Here is a 25134-nt window from a genome sequence, read left to right as displayed (position 1 = left end):
TGAAATATCGCTGAGCAGTCTGCAAACTTGAAAATTGTAGATTCATGAAAAGTTTCATTGTAATCTGTGCTAATTTAACAATGGTAGAGCATAATTAAAATTTAAAATATTTTCAAGTGTAAGTTTCAGACTTAAACTTTAATAGATGCAGGCCCAGGTTTTGTTACCAAATTTCTTTTTCATTTAACTAAGTTATTCTATTGCGTTGAACAGAGTTTCAAACATATTCAGAGTCATTGCTACTTCCTTCCTAAAATGGCTTCGGAATGCCAAGCTGCAATGACCAAACTCCAGCAATGGGATCCGCAATTATTTTTTTAGCGTCGTTCGTCACCAGTAAAAAGCTATAGAAGCGGGTCCACCGAGTATGAGTAGTTCAGTGGTAACATTGTCTGACTAGGAAACCTGGGGTCGTGAGTTCGAGCACCCGTCCCTCCAACTAAAAATGACAAACATTGAGATAGAACTCCCGTGTTTTTGTTCTTAACATCTCGCACGCTAAAGAACCAGGGACTCTACTGGAATTGGAGTGTCTTCTGTATCTTGTACCATCCTCCGACTAATGTTACTAACAGTCTTCTGGAGGAGTCACCCATATGGATTACCGGTGGTGAAACAAACAACAACAAAATCCAACGGACCATGTTTAATGCTTTGTGCGGCGGGAATATTTGCCGCTTGAAGCCTTCTTGCTATACAACATTCCTAATATCAGGTGGTCACAGCAACCTCACCAGATAACCATTCAGTATAATTATCAAATTTATAAATATTTATTAGCGAGTCAGCATTTCCCATATACATAGGTAATCAAGTAAGTATAATAGACAAACCATGGCTTAAATTACACAAGTTGAATATATACTGTTGTTCACAGTCCCTATGATGATAAAAGTTGTATGTAATATATTAGCGAAATGTTATTAGCAGTATTTAAATACAACGTAACTATTTCTATTATTTTCATTGGCTTCACCTACCGAAAAATGACTAAATTTCTTACAACAGTAGTACCCAACTACGTCCAACGGTTACAAAAGTTGAACTATGTAAAAGCCGACATTTATACTGAATTCCCAAGTAAAACAGGATATGCACGTACGATAAACAGATTTCGAAGTTATAAAGTGTTCAACAACCAAGATAATATTTTAGGACAATTTCCTCACGTCCGTTTGGTGACCTGTTTCATAAAATAATCGCCGATGAACCTCAAATAGCTGATTGATTCTAGAGCAGTAATCTTTTAAGACAACTGCGTGTTTAGCTTCCTATATTTACACAGTTGAGTTAATGCCCTTGTCTCTGTCAGACATGCTACAAAATTCGTCAAGAAGTTTCAAAATCTTACAATACACTACAAACACAACAGGTAATTTCTGGCGACAGATTTATGAGTACAAAATACCATAAATGAATAAATAAATAATATCAAAGCAATTGTGCGGTTCAAAATGTAAACATAGACGGAACAGAAATTGTTTGACTTAGCCATCTCGGTGTTTGCATGTCTATTGACATTTATAAGGTAAAATCAGTTAATATATAACATGGTTTATACTTATCTATATATAACAGAATAGTAAGATGTTAAATTTTCGAAAGATAACACTAGATCGTGCATTGGAGGCGGAACAATGCGGCTTGAACAGAAAAGTAATAAAGTTTAATGAAAAAAAGATGAAACAGACTGGGTTTTATTTATAACACTCAGATTGTCAATCGTAAAAAAGCAACTGAATATCCCATGTGACAATCTTTGGACTAAATTAAAACTTAAATTTATCGGAATTATACAATATCCTGGATATTGCAAGTAGAATATAGGCAACTGTGAACACTTCAATACATAACGACTTGTAACTAAACTGCGATAAATTTTATGAAAGGCAGCTATGTCAAATTTTAGCAGGGACAAACTATACATATGGCATTCAAATATTTGTGTCATTGTACAGGAATGTCGGATTTATAATAAATGAAAGAGGTAAGTTTAAATCAAAATTTAAAGTCTTTAAGATAGCAACAGATTTTACTACGAAATGATACTTTCCCGGTGCTTTAAAGGTGATAAATCAGTCTCGGCTAAGCAGTATTTTTATGTCATTTGTCAATTTTCATATATTCTGTAAGCACTTTACGCAAGGAACAAAATGACCCATTACATCCCTATTATATCTGTATAAGAAATGCATATTTTATTTTTGTCTGAAATTTTGTTATTGACCACCTTTTGTGTAAAAGTATTTAAAGAAAGCAAACTACTTTGTTTGATTTCAAAATGATTTCTAGTTTTACATTTGCGTTTCGGATAGATACTGGGATATTTCAATTATCTAAACCAAAAACAAATTTTGAAACTGCTTGTAGCTTCCGTTTTCATTTATTGTTAATCTATCCTGGTCGCGCAACCAAGATATGCAAGGGTAGATAGGACATGCACTGCTAATGAATTTCAGCAAAATATATACTTGTTAATGCAAATGTTGTTATATCTATACCAATTATGTTTATTAGGTTCATACTTTTGCTAGGATAACGATGTCTTGGATAAATCCTAAGCCATATTCACCATCTTTAAACTGATCAAGTCTTCTATCGAAAGATGTTTTTGCTGCATTTTCATTTCCATTCAAAGTACAATGTACTAGTAGTCTTGTAATATGCACACTATTTGTCTCTCTAAAAGTACATATAGAATTGCGTAAAATGAATAAATAAGTTTTTGTTGAATGTATTAGTAATTTTCTAATGTTTAAAGATGGTAAGTAGTATTGTGTTCTAAGAATTAAACTGAACGATATTTTCAGGATTATAAATCGATGTGGTAATTAAGCAAGTAACAGCCCTTCAAACATTTCTCTCATCTTCGGGCGTATACTTCGAACAAAGGATTCTATGTCTGTGTACATGTTTTATTTATGAATGTACATACTTAATTGGACTCCAACTCACATGAGAATTCAAGCTATTTACGTATATATGTATAGATCTGCAGTAAGATTTCCAATACCCATAGCACGTGATTTTTTTTTTCCGTCGGAGCAAACGACCGTCACATGTTTACTACAGGTGCTATTATTACACATGTTTGTAGCGTACGCCAGTGTTAAAATATTCCGTGACTAGTATCTTTGCATGAAATTGATCAAATTTCGGGATAATTACTACAGAAAATTAATTTCACCTTTAATGTACACCAATACATATATATACATCATGTCCGACGAATGCTGTGATAAATGCGTTTGAAAGAAAACAGAATTTGAAGTGCTAGCTTTTTCTTAATCTACAAGTTTCAATTTTTGCGCGGAAATTCATACGTAGAAATTGAATCACTGGAGAAAAATTGGCGTCTAAAACCATCGTGAAACATAATATAGGTGGATACATGAACATCAAATTATTAATTTACACTCCTTAAAATCTTGGAATCTTAAGTTATTATCAGTGTTTTGATAGAAGTCACGAGGATATCTGGCTGACTTTTTGCAGGGGTTTGCATGAAATGTGATAGTTTTCTTCTCCACTGCATTATTGGACAAATGGTTTCAGAGATGTATGTTAGCTGCACGAAAACACGGGTTCTATTGTTTTGTTCAAAATGCCTTTATTCTGTTTCGAGCGGTACCGAAAGATATTGATACTGATATTGTCATATCTGCCACATTTAAATCACAGGAATTTGTATAAAGTAAGTAAAAATCCGTTTTTTCTCATCATTTTATTGAACATGTCTGAAATAGGTTTTACAATTTTCTATTGTGTTTATTAGCATTAAACCCGAAGATTTACATCTCTTTATGTCAAATTTGAATAATGAATTTCTGTGTCGCTATGTAGGTAATTTTGTGATAAATGCCGATGTTTATCTTGATGTGGCTAAATAAAAGTGAAACTGATACGAATCAATGAAATTCAATATTCTCTTAACAAACAACCAATGAGGCAAATAATTTCAATTATTGGTTTCCATTTTCCTTAAATATATATTTAATTAATGGAGTTGTTGTATTCTTTGACACACGTGTAACTGCTGTTCTGTGCGTTTATGCATTAAAATGTTGTTGTTATCTCTTATTCAATTTGTATCAATACGATTTACATTGCACTGTTATGTAAAGCTTTTGATAATGCAACAAATTGTGCTTAATGAAGTCTATGCTTAATGCGGTACTGTCTATATCGTATAGTATACTGGTCATTATCTTAATCCCACCCGCTTCTGATCTAACTTAATATCTATAAAGGAGATCCTATATTTTACAGTTTATATTTTCTTTTTTCGTGGATTTTAGATGGCAACCGATGATAGTTTTAACTGTAAAATATATATTATTTTTTATATACTACTGAATGTGGCTCAATGCGCAAACAAATAGTTTAAAAAGCTCAGCCTTGTAGCCATGCAGCGCATGATTCTGCAAAATTTATAACAGTTAAAACCGACTTGAGTTGAAATTCAATTAATTACCTTATATTCTATACAAAATCAGAATTTTCCATGGATACAGTACAATCTAAATCATCTTAAGGCTCCTATAATTAGTCAGTTGTTGATTGGCAGTCGGGCTCTATCAGATGTACCAAGATTGCTGAAATATCACAAGTAAATTAAACATGGATATATAATTTGACATTTCTACGGAGTATAATTTACGTGAATATATATACCAAGTGCAAACAAATGGTTAGGTAAGTTTTTTTCCTATTACTTTATTAAATGTCAGATATGTATTTTCAGTGAGATCTCTATTTACCGCGATCAATTTGTGTTTGCCAAAGTTATAAAAAATAGATCTAGCAGAGTTTAATATTTAATAAGGCTTATGATTTTGCCTTATTTTTTTGACATGAATATTCATGTTATTAATATGCAATTAAACATATGATACTGATAATATTTTGTCGGTTAATTATAATTTAGACTGAGATGTATCTGCTAATTTCACAGAGAAAATACCTAAATGTGCAAAAAAAAAAATGTTAAAACATTTGAAAAGATATGGAATAAAAAGTTTGCCTTACATGTAGGTCTCATTTTTTCATCTGTGAACATCATTTTCGCTCGTAAAATACTGCAAAAATATAATATATAAAATATTTGTATATATTTACACTAAAACAGAAAAATGAATAATATCTCCTCATAACATTTTTTTTTATATTTAATTAGTAATTTAATACAAGGAATCCAGCCTCCGCTGGGGTCGGAACCCACGACCCTCCGCTTGTGAAACCAGTGTACGAGATATAGAGAACTCTCAACACCTTAAAACAGTTTAGTCCTTGATTATCCGAGTTTCATACTGGCAAGACGGATACTTTGGTCACTTAAAGTGTTGCTAAAAGTCAAAACTGACTAAATTTTATATGATTCTCCGTCGAGTCTTATGTTTGAGGAAGACCCCCAAATGCCCCTCCTGTTACTATTCCAAGCTTCGGAAAAATAACGGTCATGTAGAAATTATTCATTTTTAAAAGTGCAAAATTGATTTAAACCCGTCGTGTAATGCTGCAAGCGTATTGTTACCACTAAAACCTTTCATCTGCCGCCCGTCTATTGCATACAGATATTAACATATTTCACTCATATATATTTTGTATTTGACTATTAAAATATTTTATTATTATATTGCCTAAAACTGGAAACGACTGCATAATTGTGTATACGTTTTGAATTTACCCACTGCCCCAAAATGTCACAAGTGAAAGTCCTTTTATTGCGTGCATGCAGTCTTGTATTGTAAACATTCGAATAAAACTATAAATATACAATGACGTAAGTAATGGAAAAAGGGGACAGAGGACTCCAGATTGAACATTCCGAAAAAGACGCATGAGAAAAATTTTGAAAAAAAAAACTAAACGAGAAAGACACAGTTATATATTTCTTCATCGCGTATCATTTTCAGCTGGCTTAAACGTTGTAAACAAGTTTAAAATGGGTTTCAGGATGTTTCAAATTGCCCACTTATGGAATTATGTCTAGTAGCAGCTATATATTGTATGTTTTAAGCATTGTTCCTATTTTGTCGAAAGAAAAGTAAATAGAACCTAGATTCTCCATTTGCGTGTACGAGGGGTTCTTAAATCATACCGTTTCAGTGTTAAAATGCATATAGCATTAACTGCGACGGCCAAGCTGTGTGCATAAAAGTTTCAAACATGCCCTTTTAGGTGACAGACCGCTGTATTCGGAAACCATATAAAGCCCTATTTACAGTTTCATTTTTTATTTGGTCAGTCAAGTTAAAAGAATGTGTTGAAAAAAGTGATTACTCTACAGATAGGTAATTAATTTATTTGTCGAGTTTTCGTGTTGGTGGGTATGAATATGTCGTATTGGCGCTCTTTATTTGTCGTGCTCTCGCGTTTTCGCCCTGCCGACGCGAAAACACGAAAACTCGACAGATTAGGTATATTTGTTGAGTTTTCGTGTTGTCGTGCTTTCGCCCCACCGGCACAAAAACACGAAAACTCGACAGATAAGGTATTTGTAGAGTTTTCGCGTTTTCGTGTCGTAGGGGCGAAAACACGACAAATAAAGGGCGCCAAAACGACATACTTATACCCGCCAACACGAAAACTCGACAGATAAATTTGTCGTGTCGGCGCCCTCTAAACGTCGGGTTTTCGCATATAATGTGTGGTGTTTTTTTTTTGTGTGTTTTCGCCCCGCCGACACGACAAAACGAAAACACGAAAACTCGACAAAACACGAAATAGCAGAAATCAGCCACTATTGAGGTCTGTTTATGATTAGGAAACAACAACAAAAGTTTTTAGACGTTCAGGACTTACTTTAGATATTTTTGTCAGAATTTCTTTGAGAGGTCAAAATAATCGTATAATATTTTGATTTCCTAGAAACGTCCAGATACAAGACAATGGCGTCACTATATAATCTGAATAATTTATTCAATCTTTTGAAAGGTGTTCGTTTCGTATGATAGCCGCTATAGAAGTGATAAAACGGTTATGCTGTCACTGAATAATTCATATGCTTAAATGTAGTTCATATTTGTAAACATTTTAGCATAAGCATTGACAGAGGGAGAAATTCAGACATGATAGACATGACAAGTGTTTTAAAGTGCAGAAAGTTGCAATTTTATGACACAATTTTATTTATTTTAGGACTCTGTCTTTGATGCAAAAATTTAAACCTAACTTATACTTACTTTTAAAGGAGACCAGATGAAGACGCAGACCTTGTCTCTTTTGTACAGTAAATTTCCAATTCTTCCACTTCAGGGCCGGTTAGGACCTAGCCAGATGTAAAGCTCAACTTTATATTATTTCTTTACGAAAATGACTGTAATCTCAATGATTCCAAATGATACGCCGTACTTGCCGCCAAAAGTTATCGATGTACCAAAAGATATTCTGCGAAACTTCCCGCATTCCAAGAAAGTTGGGAATTACCTTCTTGGAAATACCCTGGGAGAAGGGTCATTTGCCAAGGTCAAAGAAGCTCTACATATACCCACTGGAGAACGGGTAAGAAATGCGTTTACTAGTAGTTGAAATAATGCAAATATCCGCGTAGCAACAGGTGATTGTAAAAGAGACATTTCATATTATAAGGAGAACCTCTCAAATAATTCAGTGCCTGCTCTTATTTATCTATATATCATTATGTATCCAAGATATCTGAATCAATTTCATAATTATTTCTTTGTTATCTGCAAACATGTTCTACACATAAAATGTAAAAAGACCGGGTTCTTACAGAAGTTCATTTGATGTACATCTTCAACTAAAGTTTTGTTTTAAAGAATAATTTTAAAATGACACACCTTTCCACTGATTACACATCTCCTTCGGATATTCACAATGGCAGACGCACTATTTAAGCCCCGAGAAGGCAATTATAAAATACAGGTGAGCCGCGCCATGAGAAAACCAACATAGTGGGTTTGCGACCAGCATGGATCCAGACCAACCTGCGCATCCGCGCAGTCTGGTCAGGATCCATGCTGTTCGCTAACAGTTTCTCCAGTTCCAATAAGCTTTAAAAGCGAACAGCATGGATCCTGACCACTATGTTGGTTTTCTCATGGAACGGCTCAGGTGTAACTTCTAGGAGGTTTAAAAGAGAATGTTGTTTGAAATTAAAACGTTCTGGTAAAACATGAAGGAGATGGTATATGAGCCGTGCCATGAGAAAACCAACATAGTGGGTTTGCGACCAGCATGGATCCAGACCAGCCTGCGCATCCGCGCAGTCTGGTCAGGCTCCATGCTGTTCGCTTTTAAAGCCTATTGAAACTGGAGAAACTGTTAGCGAACAGCATGGATCCTGACCAGACTGCGAGGATGCGCAGGCTGGTCTGGATCCATGCTGGTCGCAAACCCACTATGTTGGTTTTCTCATGGCACGGCTCAGTTATAACTGACATGTCTGTATTTATTTAAACAATAATTTTCCTACTAATTTCAATTTTATTGTTGCTATCAATGTAACAATTCTACTGGGAATATATGGAAAGACTCCCATGTTACTATATAAGCACTTAAGATCGATTTTCACCGACTCTGGATTACAATAATAGGACGCATTAATTATGAAACAAAAACATATTATTAATTGTACATTTCAAACAAAATAATATTTGGACTTAACCGCAGTATAAAACAAAATCAATAATTATAGGACTCATGGCGACCATTTTTGATGTAAATATTTTATATTTTGACATAATACTGAAGAGAAATTATTGTTGTAGCTGATAGGTCTAGCAAAAATAAAGAGGTACGGTACAAAAGGTACACAATTTATGGGATTTATATAGCTTTTTGTAATTTCCTGATAGTTTTGCTGTTCAATACTTGAAGTATATTTGATCAATCAAAAAGTAAATACTTTGCTTACAGTTCGTAAGGGGAATGTTTACATTTTCGGAACAAAGACGATTTAATAACCAAACAAACATTTTATTTGCGTTTTATGACACTCCAACTATCTGTAAATAGAAAGGTCATTGCATGTCAAATATGGCTAATGTGCTTGAAGTACAAAAGACAAGGCGGATCACTGTACTCTTAAATATGTTTAATGAATTTATAATAATGATTGAAGAGTCGTTGAAAATGGTTTTAAATTGTAAATCATACAAACAATGATAATATCACGTGGTTCAGGAAAAACAAAGTAATTGAAAAACACGAGGCAAATTTCGGTACGACAAGTTCTTACTTTTTCTCCAATATACATAACACAAGCAAATGATCGTGGAATACGCCATATCAGATCATAGGGATAGCATAGGGGGTACTTGAATAATTATCTTACTATCCCTTAATTGTCTGTTACCTCGTTAAAATTCATGATGAGCTAGCCGCTAATTTTCGTAAAATGCTTAATTCTTAATTTGAAGTTAAAATGATTGAACAAAACCGTGTATGTACCATATACATAGGTCATAAGGCTCAGGCTTACAGGTCTATGATATAAATTGTTTAAACATAAGAGGAACATTTGAGCCGTGTCATGGGAAAACCAACATAGTGGCTTTGCGACCAGCATGGATCCAGACCAGCCTGCGCATCCGCGCAGTCTGGTCAGGATCCATGCTGTTCGCTTTTAAAGCCTACTGCAATTAGAGAAACCGTTAGCGAACAGCATGGATCCTGACCAGACTGCGCGGATGCACAGGCTGGTCTGGATCCATGCTGGTCGCAAAGCCACCATGTTGGTTTTCCCGTGACACGGCTCATTTTTAAATGGTGCACCATTGGCTTTTTTACTGTGTAGTGGTCACACACATAACTCTTTTTTTTTGAGTGGCGAATTATTGGCTTTTCAACTAGTATAAAGTTCCAACATTTTTTTAGTATAAATGATCAAAGGAGGAAATTGGATTTTAGTCCTGCCATTATGGTCACGAACTACAACAACTTGGGAATGACATAGAATAAAAATAGAATTTCTTATCAAGCATATCCCAGATTAGCGTAAAGGAATCTAATTGTTCAATTGATTTCTGAAATCAGGCTCTAATGTCGCACTTATTGAGGATTTGATTGTAATTCCCTTGTCAGATCAGAATGTAAATGGAGCTGCTGATTCCGGCAATTGGTGCTATATTTAGATCTGAGAATTAGTGTAATGACCATAAATAACTAGGTCATCAAATTTAGTCGTGTTAATTCGAAACGCCCATTGATCCAACATGTGCCATTAATATCGGATCTTCTCATATAATTCTACTCATAACAGGCTGGATTAATGTAAATTTGACGCCGTTTGAATCACAGTAGCTGTAATGACATCGTATGTAACAAGCTTATGTTTGTCATCAGCGTTACGGAACATGCAGATTTGTCCACAAAGAAAGGTATCTTGTCATTAGGTACTGCACGTAATCCTCTCATACGTGATATGCTTTCAGCTGTAATCAGAAAAGAAATCAATGCTTTGGCGTGTGCTTAGAATCATTTGAAGCTGTGATTGCATCATTATATTTAGTAAGCTACAAGAATTAAACCTTCTTTTTTCGTAGTTCTAGGAACTTCATACTATTTTTAGTCACACTGGCACATATTTTTCAGGTTGCTGTCAAAATCATTGACAAAAAGAAGAGCCGAGAGGATTCGTACGTCCGCAAAAATTTACGACGAGAAGGGAAAATATTGCAGATGATACGTCATACAAATATTTTACATTTATTAGAAATAATGGAGACACAAAACAGTTATTATCTGGTAACTGAATTATGTAGGGGCGGAGATCTCATGGACTATATTTCTCAAAAGAGAAAACTGCCGGAAAACGAAGTTAAGAAATACATCCGCCAGATAATTTCCGCAGTGGACTATTTGCACCGCTTAGGCATTTTACACAGGTAGGTTGGGAGTCTCACATGCTTGAGAAACCATACCTCAGACTGTACCGTATGAACCCATAATCCGTGAATAATTTTACAAACGATTGTTGCTCTTCTTGAGACATCATCTCAGTCATAAGCCGTACTGTAAAAGCAGAAATTTTCGCGTGGGTTTAATTTTCGCTATATTCGCGAGGCCCTGCATCTCGCGAAAATTAATCCTCGCGTAAATATTCACCACTAGTATAATTCTAATTCAAGCAGTATACCATTTTTACAATTTCGCGAATATTAAACCTCGCGAAAATACTCAAAATTTCAAATTCGTGAAATTTTGACCCCGCGAAATATATGCGTTTACAGTATACAAATGCATGTATCATATATCTAAGGAGTATTAGTCTGATTTCAACTTGTTAAACTTTCATAAGTTCTACAGAAAATATGGTTGAGACTTCTTCAAACCAGCTTGGTAAGTTTACCAAGTTGTATAAGCACCTGACATACATGAGAAAAAATATCTTTGAATAAGTTCAATGCGAACTCTTGTGGTAGGGCGACTTTAGGCCATTCAAAAAGTTGAATCCGGACCCAATTTTTACATGGCAATTTATATACCAAAATGTTCGTAAAGGTCTGAAGTTTAGCAGGCTGCCGGCATAAATTGGCATAAATGGTGGCGATCTGAGAAATCTAAGATGGCGTCCAAGATGGCCGCCACAAAAGTAATGTGACTACAATGTTCAAACACACCATCATGTCTACATTTTCATATAAATATTAATTATTTTTCCGTTTAATATTTTACTACGATATGTCAGATTTTATGAGTATCGTTTTATCGTTTTAACATAAATTGCCTAAAATTATTATGCAAATTAAAGGTCAAAAGGTCAAATAATCATAAAACTCAAATATCGGATAGATAGAACTATATATTTAGCATATGATTTCAGGACAGTTTTCAGATTTCAAAAGTATTTATGCAAAAAAAAATGTCCAAATGTATTTATGCAAAAACATGTCCTGGAGTTCATTCTCGGTGAACAGTACTCTGAGTACCGCGAATGCTACTCATTGAGCAGTATTCACAGTACCGTGAACACTACTCCATGAGCGGTACTCACGGTACTGTGAACACTACTCAATGAGCAGTACTCACCGTGCCGTGAACACTACTCAGTGAGCAGTACTCACGGTAATGTTAACACTATTCAGTGAGCAGTACTCACGGTGCCGTGAATACTTCTCAGTAAGCAGTACTCACGGTAATGTGAACACTACTCAGTGAGCAGTACTCACGGTGCCGTGAATACTTCTCAGTGAGCAGTACTCACGGCACCGTGAACACTACTCAGTGAGCAGTTCTCACGGTAATGTGAATACTTCTCAGTGAGCAGTACTCACGGTAATGTGAACACTACTCAGTAAGCAGTACTCACGGTAATATGAACACTACTCAGTGAGCAGTACTCACCGTACCGTGAATACTTCTCAGTGAGCAGTACTCACGGTAATGTGAAAACTACTCAGTGAGCAGTACTCAAGGTAATGTGAACACTATTCAGTGATCAGTACTCACGGCACTGTGAATACTATTCAGTGAGCAGTACTCGCGGTAATGTGAACACTACTCAGTGAGCAGTACTCAAGGTGCCTTGAATACTACTCAGTGAGCAGTACTCACGGTAATGTGAACACTACTCAGTGAGCAGTACTCACGGTGCCTTGAATACTACTCAGTGAGCAGTACTCACGGTAATGTGAACCCTACTCAGTGAGCAGTACTCACGGTGCCGTGAATACTACTCAGTGAGCAGTACTCACGGTGCCGTGAGCACTACCCAGTGAGCAATACTCGCAGTGCTGTGAGCACTACTGGATGATCAATGTTCTGTAAAAAGTACTCAGAGCTGTGATCACTCCACATTGATCATTAGCAATGATCACTGAGAAATTGTAACCCCAGCACACTTAGAGTCCTTCCCACTAAACATTTCCCACCACACTAAAAAGGGACACCGTTGTTAAAAAAAAAATGTGACCGTGCGACCACATACACGCATCACAGGATCAATGCCCCTTTCTCTAACGAAAAAGGGGCGACATTTTTGTCAACCTACCATATCTCCTTTTGGGACAGGTTATCAGTCAACTTTTAAACAAGGGGTTTGGAAAAAAAAGTTTATATATGGAATCTTTCTTACGTTTAAGCAGGGTAATAGCTTTAATTTGTTTTCAGTTTTGACATTTAAAACCGAATATGATTAATTTTTTTTTTTGGAAAATATGACGACGTTTATTTTTTTTTCGGCTCATATAAAACTGATTTATTAGACTTTTTATTATTTCAGTGACATCGTCGAAACGTTTTAGAAACGTTTTTTAATGTTCTATCAAGGTGCATATATTTCAAGTTATACGAAAATATACTCTATTTTTGTATGCAAATCTTTGCTTGAGGCAATATGCGCACAATAATTGAATAGCATTGAAAACCTGTCTATTGATAATACGACATTATCCATCTCCATGATAAGAAATATAAATAAATGTACTAATATACAGAATTTAAAACAATTACCGTAAATGAACCAAATATGTAGCGATTCTGATGTTCTGACCTCATAATGGATAAAAAACCCTATCCTTGGGGGGAATACAAAACATAAAGTAGAACTAGAAACTGACCACAACATAGCTGCATAACTTGAGGAAGAAAATTAGACACATGTATCAATATGTATCAACTTATTCATTGACCAGTACTTTTCTGTTTACCTGCTTGTAATGCGCATACGAAGTCGCATTAGTATGAGTACCTTTTACAAAAGTTTTACTGTAAAACATCAATAATTGTCATTCTTTGTATCATATAATCCTTTTGTGCCGTTCCTTGAACTCTTTCAAAAGGATTTATAAGTTCTAATTTTCAAAACTACAAATTAGTGATAATGAATGGGTAAAATGTATTTTTAGCAGGAATTTGACCTTTTGACATATTGTTTTACCTTTACAATTCATGAAAGGTGTGTTGCAATAATTCTACAAAAAAATACATACCAGCAGTTTATTTCATCAAAAGTGAATGAAGAAAACCTTATTTTTTTACAAAAAGCACCTTTTTCATTTTATGGCGAAATTCCTCAGCTCGCCACCATTTTATGCCAATTTATGCCGGCACTTTCAGAATCTACAAATTTTTACGAACATTTTGGTATATAACATGCCTTGTTAAAAGTTGGGTCCGGGTTACCCCTAGAAGTAGTTGACTTTTTGGCCGAATTCATCCTACCATTTGCCGATAATAGTAATTGTTGAACAAACATTTGCTTGTGACATTTATCTTAATAGTTTTCTTGACTCAGCAGGCACTTTGAACAAATTTGACGAAGGAAACTTGTAACAAGCTTGGACATTAACCTTAAGAAAATGACATTGATTGTATATATCTAAACACATACACTTTTTAGTTACCTTCTGTGAAACGCCTAAAATGACTTATGCTTTGCATGAAACTTGCTACATAGATAGATAGCAGCGTGGAAAATATGAGCCTTAATTCTTTTCATTTATTCTTTTGTCAAAAATGTGGCTGCCTTAGAAAGAAATAGTTAAAATATGACAGAACAATGGATCAAGTAATAGCTTTTAAAATGCAATATATTATTCATGAAAATTGATGAATATATAAATAGCTATATGGAGAATATTCACTTGATTTTCTTTTTGCTGCTAAGGCAGAAAATATGGTTTCTATGGCAGCATAAAACAAAAAGAAAAAGTTTGTCCTTCATGTATTTTATTTTACTGTGATTTGATACAACGATTGGCTTACAAGTGTAAAGTGTCTTTCTTATTTTCAGAGACCTAAAAATAGAAAATTTACTTTTGGACGAATTCAAAGACATGAAGATTATAGGTGAGTACAAAGAAGAACCTAGAGTTTATTATGACAGTCATTTTTCTTTGTTGTCATAGAAAATATTGAGACTTTTAGATCAATAATGACGTGTTTCTCTTTTGAAGTCTAGATTTATATTCGGATTATTCACTTAATATATCAGAGCATTCGAAGCTAAACACAATACTTTAGATGTAAGGTATCTTACGGTGAACTTTTTATCATAAGTAAGATACTTCGAACTATTCTCCTCATGTACTATGTGTCCTTTCTAAATTCATGAGTAGATCATGCATCGAAGAAAGATCTGATCAATTGATTTATTAATACAGATTTTGGGTTAAGTAACAGCGTGAAGGTCGTAGACACCAAAGACGGACCGAAGGTGCAAGAATTCTGTGTCACACAGTGCGGAAGCCCGGCCTATGCTGCACCAGAACTTCTTGGCCGCAAAAAGTACGGTCCTCAAGTTGATATATGGAGCATGTGAGTATAGCTGTCATACAATATGGTTTAAATGAATAAAGTTAGGAGAAGATTATCAGGAGATACTGAACATCGATAATTCGGCTATACCTAACCTTGATCCCAAATGAGAAGCGTTTCTAGGATTCAATGTTATAAAACTGTTGTTACAGATCAGTCTCAAAACTCTGGCAAATAATTGGCTGATTTTGAGCTCAGTCTTGAAATTGACCAATGGCGAGGCTGCATTTTGTGACTGATCTCCGACTTAAAGTTATAACCTTGGGTCCAGGCCTTGTTGTCTGAACTAATACATAGATTTTTGTTGTCTTTGATGTAAAATAGTAAGTTATAAATAGTACACATAAAAATAGACCACAAATAAAATATGCTGGCTGACGTATTGGCATCGGAACTCCGCCTGATTACTTGAAAAGTTGTTCTTTTATTTGTTTAACGTGAGTGTATGAACAAAAAGCTTCATATATAATTCAGTTCTCGGTAACTTTGAACAGTTTCAGAGGATTCCGGGTTCACTAATGAGTAACCTATACACAGACATTGAAAATTGTCATGAAATAGAGATTTCAATAAATATTTGATTCCCTTTTCTTGGGACATAAAACATAGAACGTACCAACATACTATATTTAGAATATTTATCTACTGTATGTATAACTATAATATATGTTAGTTCATCTGCTTATTATAACGGTGACGGGTCCATGTGTTTTTTTTTCAAACATTTCTTATCATTATTGTGCTTCTGTATGTAATTCATATCCAAAGACCAAGAATCCAGACAGCTGATGTCGGAAGAAACAGAGACGGACTCGCATACTTGGGAACGATTTTGGTACCTTGTGCTGTGACACAAAAGGTTTATACAATTTAATAATATTTTCTTTTTGTGTAGACCAATCTGACAATTTATCATTTTCAGCGGTGTGAACATGTATGCTATGCTGACAGGAAACCTACCATTTACTGTGGAACCGTTCAACATCAAAGCTCTGCATAACAAAATGATCTCTAGCCAAATGAACCCGCTTCCAGAGGGTTTATCTAGAGGTTGGTATCTAAATCATATTAACATCGGTATAATCCGATTAATAAGGAGATAGCGTTGTCGTCTGCTTTATTGATTACTTCAAGCATTTGTGTATTTGTGACGAGATAATTGAATTCAAATGCGCATTTAGACATAAATCAATTAAAGCGTGGGTGTAAAAATCATATGGTGAGATTCAGGGATATGAACGGCAAAATACTTTATTGGGAAAAGAAGATTTATTGGAAATAAATTTTATGGTCAGTAGGAAGACATTCAATATACTATGGGTATTCATGAATTTTCTGATAATTTCTGGTCTTTGAATCCATTCGAGGTAAAAAATTCGCTAAAGACCATCTGTGAGCAGAGACCATATATGTCTCTAAGGCAATGATATAAAACAACCTACAAATGAATGTCACTTTTGGCTTTCTCATACATTGATATTTTATTAGGACTTGACCTTGACTGTATACAAGCAATCGCTATTATATGTTTATACATGTGCCTGTTCCATTATAAGATAATTTACAAAAACTTTTTATGCATGCGTGATAATAGTGATGCATGTTATTTGTCCATTATTGTGTACAGACTGCCGAGACATTATCAAGAAATTGCTCAATCCGGATCCAGATAGAAGAATTACAATGGATGAAATATTAAAACATCCTTGGGTCGCTGAAGGTATTTACCTTTTTTACTTTCTTTAAGAATCCAAAAAATTAAGCGTACATCATATTTGTATAATATAACCTACTGTTTGATACATATCGCCAAAAATGCCAAAGTGTTTAATCTTGAGATTGTGCAGTAAGTTAGTAGATCCTATACCTTTATTTTGTATTTTGCTCATATCATTTTATAACCATTCATTAAGCAGGGAGCGCTTTCTCTTATGAAACTTCCAAGGTTAAAAACAATAATTTTCATCAATACTGTTTACCACAGTGGTCTGTCTCATCTAAAATTCTTTATTATTCCTTCTAAACGACCAGGTAGCACATTTAATAGGGCTAATTTTCTTTGCATTTTCTTACAGGTAACGTAAATAATAAATGTATTTGTGCTCCTCATTAAATGAAAGTCGCTCAGAATAGATATTTACAGCTGTGTTGATTTTGCTTGCGTTTTATAATTTAGCCTCAACCAACTTAAAAATGGATTCAGTGTTCTGTATTGTCAAGGACATCTCGAGTATGTTTGTTCAAATGGGTCTGTTTGGTAGCATTTAGGGCCACCAAAGCTAAAAAATGGAACGAAAATCCATTAAACTACTTCAAGAGCGGCAGTTTGGATATTCACGAGACTTAATTAGTAATACGTTTGGACAGACCTTCCTTAAATTATACCGTATGGTTTCACCTGACTGAAATATTATTTGCTATAAGGATCAGTTTTCTTCTCTTGAACCGCCAGAAGACCTTAAATGGATTTCCCTCAAATTTAATCAATTGACTGCACTGAGGTGTCACAGGAACAAAATTAAAAGATAAATTTAAACTTTTCCCCAAGAACTGATTGATGGGTGATCACCAAAGTTGATCAGAAGGAAGGCCAAAGGGTCAAGGTCATGCGAGTGACTGAAGGTTAGCATGCTGCAATCTTGTGGATATAAATTTATTTCATGAAGACCTTTTGCAAATACTGGTCTGGAAAATTCATTATCTGCAGTTAAGAGATAGTTACCTTTGTTTTATAATGTTTTATTACTTTATGATACATAAACGGTTATTATGTACTTTACTGGGGATGCCTGAACCTACTACTTAAGAATAAGCGCCTACTGGACAAGTGTTTTTTTGTTATTCTAGGACCTGGAATACCTTTGGGCCGAGCCCCATGTCCAAATAAAATGAAAACTGATACGCTAGACAACAGTATTCTTAAACACATGAGTGAAAATCAGGGGTTTCGAATTGGTGAAGTTATCCGATATGTCACCGGAAATGTGCCAAGCAGCGCCACCGCAATGTACTACCTCATATACCGGAAGTTAATCAAGCATCTTGGGAATTTGAGAGCTTCTGGGAAAATACCGGCGGATCACAGAATTTTGCACAGAACACAATTATCAAACGACCCAGTAAGTCATAATATTAAGAGTTTTTTATATGAATCATTACCAGACCAGTGAAACAAATCTAATATGCGCCGAAAAAAATGGATAAGCCATTTTATCACTGGAAATTTGTTTAGAGTTCTTCATTTTTCTTTTCTTTTTAAACATTGAATTTAACATTCTGCTTTTCATTTTAGACGACTCACATCATAGCTGTGTTTTCACTTAAAATGTTCAATCAAACATTTCTGGTAACACTTTCATGTTTCATTGAAACGTACTGCAGGTAAGAGGTAACCCAAAGTCTTACACAACTCAGCAGATTTCAAGACATTTAGTCAATCACACTTCACATTCTGTAAAGAATGCAGTACAAACGCAGCAAAAAACAAGAGAAAAAGAAATGAATGGTAACTCGGGTGATGGTTATGATGGCAAAGATGATAATGATGATAATGCCAAAGATACCGAGGAAGAAAAATCGGGTAGGTTAAAAAGTAAAGTTCATTTATTACAGTTAAGCCGCTTGTACAAAGAAGGCTTACTTTATGATTCTGTTTAAACTGTTTTATGGCAGACGAGCATGCAGAGTTGTTTACAAGTTATACCACAAGGTTCAATAGTCTGTACCAAGGACTACAGTCCTTGACTGTACCAGACAGTTCATCTAGGTTAAACAGATATGATGCACCTGTCAATATTTTGCCCGCCCAGGGGGGCGGCGGGCCGACCCGGGGGAATTTGACATTTCAAAAATTTTGTTGTCTAAATCCCCACCCTAGGGACAACCTTTTTTGTCTAAATCCCACCCTAGAGCCTTGTTGGTACATCAAATGTTTGTCAAATTCCCGCCTGTCGGAAATGGTCTTCTGTCTAAAGTCCCATGTATGCCCGCCGCTCCCCCGGGCGGGCAAAATATTGACAGGTGCATGACAAGCATGATCAAAAATAAATTGTTTTTGATTATTTTTTTTTATTAACTTTCTGGGTTTATCATAGTCTTAATATCACAGCAGTGGAATGAACCTTTCTTTCGTACTTCTAACGACTTTTTTTGTTTGAAATACATGTTCCTTGTAGGGCCGTGTTCAGTCATCTTTTTAAAATAAATAATCTGACAATACATTCTTCCAACATCAAATATGATTATTTGAACGCCTGTTTAGAAATTAAACTCCTGTATGGTTCTTGCTGTTCTGTAATAAAAATCAGATTAAATGGTCAGTCCTGTACGGAAGTCTTTCAAAGAAACTTTCATAACTAGTTTTATTAGTCCCCTACTGGTTGAAAACCAGTTTCGGGTACTATAGGAATGCACTTTTCCGTCATTCCGTCCGTCCGTCTGTCCGTCCGTCTGTCCGTCCGTCCGTCCGTCCGCAATTTCGTGTCCGGTCCATAACTCTGCCATCCATGAAGGGATTTTAATATTACTTGGCACAAATGTTCCCCATGATGAGACGACGTGTCATGCGCAAAACCCGGACCTCTAGCTCAAGGTCACAATTGGAGGTCAAAGGTCAACAGGGCTTTTTTCCTGTCCGGTCCACAACTCTCCCATCCTTGAAGGGATTTTAGTATTACTTGGCACAAATGTTCCCCATGATGAGATGATGTGTCATGCGCAAATCCCGGACTCCTAGCTCAAAGGTCAAGGTCACAATTGGAGGTCAAAGGTCAACAGGGCTTTTTTCCGGTCCGGTCCATAACTCTCCCATCCATGAAGAGATTTTAATATTACTTGGCACAAATGTTCCCCATGAGGAGACGACGTGTCATGCGCAAAACCTGGACCCCTAGCTTAAAGGTCAAGGTCACAATTGGAGGTCAAAGGTCAACAAGGCTTTTTTCCTGTCCGGTCCATAACTTTCCCATCTATGAAGGGATTTTAATATTACTTGGCACAAATGTACCTCATAATAAGACGATGTGTCATGCACAACTTTCAGACCCTAGCTCAAAGGTCAAGGTCACACTTAGCAGTCAAATGTTAACATAGCATGAACAGGGTCTGTTTCGTGTCCGGTCCATAACTCTGACATTCATTAAGGAATTTTAATATCACTTAGCACAAGTGTTCCCCATGATGAGACGACGTGTCATGCGCAAATCCCAGACCCCTAGCTCAAAGGTCAAGGTCACAATTGGGGGTCAAAGGTCAACAGAGTTTTTTTCCTGTCCCGTCCATAACTCTGCCATCCATGAAGGGATTTTAATATTACTTGGCACAAATGTTCCCCATGATGAGACAACATGTCATGCGCAAAGCCCAGACCCTTAGCTCAAAGATCAAGGTCACAATTGGAGGTCAAAGGTCAATAAGGTTTTTGCCCTGTCCGATCCAGAACTCTGTCATCCATCAAGGGATTACAATATTACTTGGCATAAATGTTTCCCATGATGAGACGACGTGTCATGCGCAACACCCAATACCCTAGCTTAAATGTCAAGGTCACACTTTGAGATCAAAGGTCAAGAGGATTTTTTTCCTGTCCGGTCTATAACTTTGTCATGCAAAGCAGGATTTAGATATCAGTTGGCACAAATATTCCCCTGGATGAGACAACATGTCATGCGCAAGAACCAGGTCCCTAGGTCTAAGGTCAAGGTCATATTTAGAGGTCAAAGGTCAAATTCAAGAATGACTTTGTACGGGACATTTCTTCTTCATGCATGGAGGGATTTTGATGTAACTTGGACCAAATGTTCACCACCATGAGGCACCCTTGTTTTTAGAATTACGTCCCTTTGTTTTACTATAAATAGATTTTATTGTAACTTTTTTATTACTGGCGGTAGAGAAAAATCGAGACCACTTTTCTGTGGTACAGCATGCATGTTACATCCAATTTTTAGGTGTATTTTGACCTATCTCTACCTGGTAAAGAGTTTCTTGTGGACTTGTATTATATAGATTTTTTTTTTTTTTTTTTTTTTTTTTTTAAAGATTAATTTCCCTTTGTTGTTACTATAAATAACTTACATGATAACATTTTTATAATCAGCCCAAAAAATTCAATATGAAAACAACTGTAGGTTTTTATATATATAAATTTTAATCCAAGTGTTTTGTTATAACATATTGTATATATAGTACAATATTGTTTATACATCATTGACAGATATCAGTTCATTATGTTATACTGCAGTAGAGAAAATTAGGTGCCTTCCAGTAGGGGACTTTGTATTGCATGGCAATACTTCATTCACTTGTTATAGTACTTTTTGTCTAACCACAAATAAATCTCTGCCATTGATAATCATGTTTTCTGCATCTTTTATTTTCTTTAACAGTTTATAGTTTATGTTGTGTTATATGCCAGTTTGTGTTGTGTTATATGCCAGTTTTGTTGCTGTTTAGGTTATCTGAAATCTTGGAGGAAAAGGAGAAAAATACTTGTAAAAAGTAAATAATTCATATTTCCCTAGCTATATAGTTACTTACTGTAGATAGATTACCGTATATCTTAACATACTAGAACAAAGTTTGAATGCGTCTACATGCGGCACTGATACAGGTTATATACCAATAAAAGAAAGAGTTCTTTAATTGTTCTTATAAAATTCAGCCACGTTAGAATTTTGGTACAGTTTCTAGACTTTCATTCTGTCAGAGACCCATTTTCCACAATACATCCATACCATGCTTAAAATAAACACGAAAAGAAAATGTAAGTCCTACCCCTTATATTGTCGCATTTCAGAAAGCGGTCTCAGAATTAACACCCTTCTTTCGTTTTCAAGTAGTAGAAAAACTTGAAAACATGCGAATATAGCACGAAAAGTGTCTTATTAAATTAAAATACATTCTACGGGTGAAATAATGCCCAGTTATGCGCTAAAATGGAAAAATTAAGATCTATTTAGTAGGGACTTTTATTCAGACCAAGTTACTGCTATATGACCGACAAAAAAACACGACATTTACTCGATTTGAATAATATTATTTTAAATGTTAATACATACCTTCCTGGTGATGTATCTTGCGCACTATTCCGATCAGTTGTAACAGCTATTAGGCTAGTATCGTAACTTTTAGAACACCCGTCGTGTATACAAACCAACGCCTATGGTCACATAATATGTATTTTTTCCAAAAAGCAACCAGGGTATTCAGTAGCATGAAATCTTTGCCTGTTTGCATGTTATTTCCCATTACATCAGTTTAGCTACTGCGCATGAATTTTAGTTACAAGTACAATGAAGCAGAAATTTCCGCGAGAACGATTCCCGAAAATTGGAGAATGAAAATATCATCGTTTCAGAATAAGAAGTAATAATATGGGGAAAAAGGAATTATTTTGTAAACGTTCATGAAATTTCGGAGATAAAAGGGCAATGATCGCTTCACGGGAAAGTTGAAGTAAACTTAACTTCTCACGGAAGTTTCTGCCCTGATACCACCGTATTTAGACCCCAAAATACGATAATTAATTTCCTGATTTGCTGCATGTTTCAGTATACTAGTTTTAGATATAGTGGGAGTTCATTACACTGTCTAGGCATGTCGTTTTTATAAACATGGAAATAACATTAATCCTTTAAATAGAGTTTGAAAATCTGCCCAATGTATCAATCTGCCACTAAATGACACGTGCCGCCCACAAGGCATGCTTACTGTTATAGACCTTGCGTGTATATTTCATGCAGACTCTGTGCGTGACTTTTTGGAATTTTACCCTTTTTCCTTTTCGAAGTCATTCAAATTTCCGTGTTGTAGGTGCGTTTGGCATGTGTAGGTGTATATAAAATTGTTTCAAGAAAATGGCAGTATAAATATTTAAGACATTTCTAGACGAAATTAATAAAAGTTTGCATTTTGCTGGCATTAATAATTGGAACGACAATGATTTTGTAGAAGGCAGTATATTGACTACCATGCAGTTTGCACGTATATCAAACAACAGTTGTGCAATCTAAAAAGTTGACAAACATTAGCAGACATGACAGAGTCTATTTATAATTTCATAATTGTTTTTCAATTCTCTTTGAGATGCGTTATGTGACGTAGCTCAACTATTCATCTCTATTGATGAATTAATTATGCCGTTACTGTACGGAGCACATGTACTAAACAGTGCTCTGAAAAAAAATGTTTCTGATCACGTTTTTACAGCGGCTACATCAAATACATGCCGCGTAACACGGATGACAGGCACTAATTATACTAATCACACTAAAGCCTTTAACAACACGCTTACACTATACACACTATTTTTAGGGGAAAACTGATTTTGATTTTGAACCTTGTTGAACAAGATTGTTGCAGACTACAGATAGTCTTATTGAAATATTTGTTTGATTTTAGACATTATGGTGCTATATAGATCTCGTAAAATGTATTGGACGTTTACAATATACATGTTCTTTACTGTTTCAGAAAATGAAGAAGTATTCACGGATATTTTGCAAACCAAAGGCACCAATGGGTACGTAAAGATACCACGAGCAAGCTCCCCAATGAAGCCTGTAGCACATGATAAAACGCAAGCAACATATCTGCCGCATGTTGCGAACAAGTATGTGTTAGGTAACCGCCGAGTAACGCCTCCTAATGTACCCGCACAATCTCCGGATAATAAAATCGATCAGAACGTGCTTAAACATGATGTAAAGTTGTCCGATAATAAACCTGATCACACTGTATCAAAACATAATGGAAAGTTATCTGCAACAGAAACAACTGACGCGGCCGATGAGCAATTTCGGCCTCGCGCCGCAACATTCCCCGGTAAAATTCAGAGACCAGTGACTACAATCCAGAAACTTATGAAAGACAGAGGTGAAATTGAACCCAGTGATAAAGCAGATGGGTCGGTAAAAACACGTGTCTATAGGACAAAAACCGATCCTACAAACAACTCAAGAAGAGACTATATTGAAAATAGGCCAAGTACTCCGGTAAGCCGGCGCGGGAGCCCGTTCCAGATGGACGGGGTTCAATCACCAACACCTAGGCATACAAGAAACACTCAAATTTTATTACAATATCGAAAAAAATCTACTTTTCAACGTCGTATTGCTAACGTTAACAAAACAAAAGACGGCGAAACATCCAAAGACTCTATTCACGAGGAAGATATCAGTATTCCGTCTGGGAAACACGTTTTATCGCGTCCATCTAGGACAAACAAGTTTTATAGAACATCAGCCGGAAGTCATACTGCACGAGAAGACACGGTGGTAAACGAACATGTAACAGAAATATCAAAGCCTACCAGTGCAAGGAACGTTCCTGTTAACTTCCGTTCGGCGACACCTGTTCTACCGTCATTATCTTTGCAGCATGAAAATGGCAAACGAAATCAATAGTAACTACCTTTAAAGATAAAATATTGCGTGATCTGCTTGCATTATGCACAGGTTTAAAATACATTTAGCATGAAAATATTTTCCGTAATGATCATAGACCTCGTTTCATTTGCATAATTGAAAAGTAAGTCTTTAAACTAATGTGCACTATGGCAAATAAAATGTAAACATGCACGTCTATAATACATTAGAAAAAAATCGGACCTACACCTAACTTAAAACAGGGGAAAGGTAATTACTCAGTTTGCTTATCACATACTTTTATAACTGCAAGTCAATCTGACTGAAGTACTTGATCTTCTAAACGAAGATCTGAAAACGACACATTCACATTCGTCTTCTGTATATTTTAGATTTCCAATATTGCTATTTTTATTTTCGCAAATCTATTTTTGTTTGAACCAATCAGACAACTTGTTCGAATGTCAAAGAGTAAGAAAAAGTTTTAATTAATCCAGGGCTCGAACCTGGGACCTCTCGTTTACAGCGCAAGTGCCCTACCGACTGA

The 25134-nt window shown here is 35.5% G+C and overlaps 1 protein-coding gene across 3 annotated transcripts; it reads left to right on the top strand.

Annotated features, from left to right (window-relative positions):
* Positions 1-1499: 1499 nt before the first annotated feature.
* Positions 1500-24895, top strand: LOC123551665 (hormonally up-regulated neu tumor-associated kinase homolog). Of its 3 annotated transcripts, none has more exons than XM_045340744.2 (11): positions 1500-1987; positions 7258-7503; positions 10558-10850; positions 14699-14754; positions 15069-15222; positions 16145-16272; positions 16850-16942; positions 18070-18341; positions 18604-18802; positions 21676-21720; positions 23695-24895. In XM_045340744.2, exons 2-11 carry the CDS (start codon positions 7315-7317, stop codon positions 24624-24626), a joined length of 2361 nt encoding a protein of 786 aa, XP_045196679.2. In that variant the 5' UTR covers positions 1500-1987; positions 7258-7314; the 3' UTR covers positions 24627-24895. The 3 variants fall into 3 exon arrangements, with proteins under 3 accessions (XP_045196679.2, XP_045196682.2, XP_045196681.2); XM_045340746.2 differs by lacking the exon at positions 1500-1987 and adding an exon at positions 3277-3694; XM_045340747.2 differs by lacking the exon at positions 21676-21720 and having other exon boundaries at positions 1503-1987.
* Positions 24896-25134: the final 239 nt, after the last annotated feature.

Source organism: Mercenaria mercenaria, chromosome 4, assembly GCF_021730395.1.
Source record: "Mercenaria mercenaria strain notata chromosome 4, MADL_Memer_1, whole genome shotgun sequence".
Taxonomy (NCBI): domain Eukaryota; kingdom Metazoa; phylum Mollusca; class Bivalvia; order Venerida; family Veneridae; genus Mercenaria; species Mercenaria mercenaria.
Note: the sequence above shows the minus strand (reverse complement) of the source record. Positions and strands in the feature narration are given on the sequence as shown.

Coding starts and splice junctions, on each gene's coding strand:
- LOC123551665 (XM_045340744.2), top strand. CDS start 7,315: ATGACTGTAATCTCAATGATTCCAAATGATACGCCGTACTTGCCGCCA. Junction 15,223..16,144: donor CAAGTTGATATATGGAGCAT/GTGAGTATAGCT, acceptor TATCATTTTCAG/CGGTGTGAACATGTATGCTA. Junction 16,273..16,849: donor TCCAGAGGGTTTATCTAGAG/GTTGGTATCTAA, acceptor TATTGTGTACAG/ACTGCCGAGACATTATCAAG.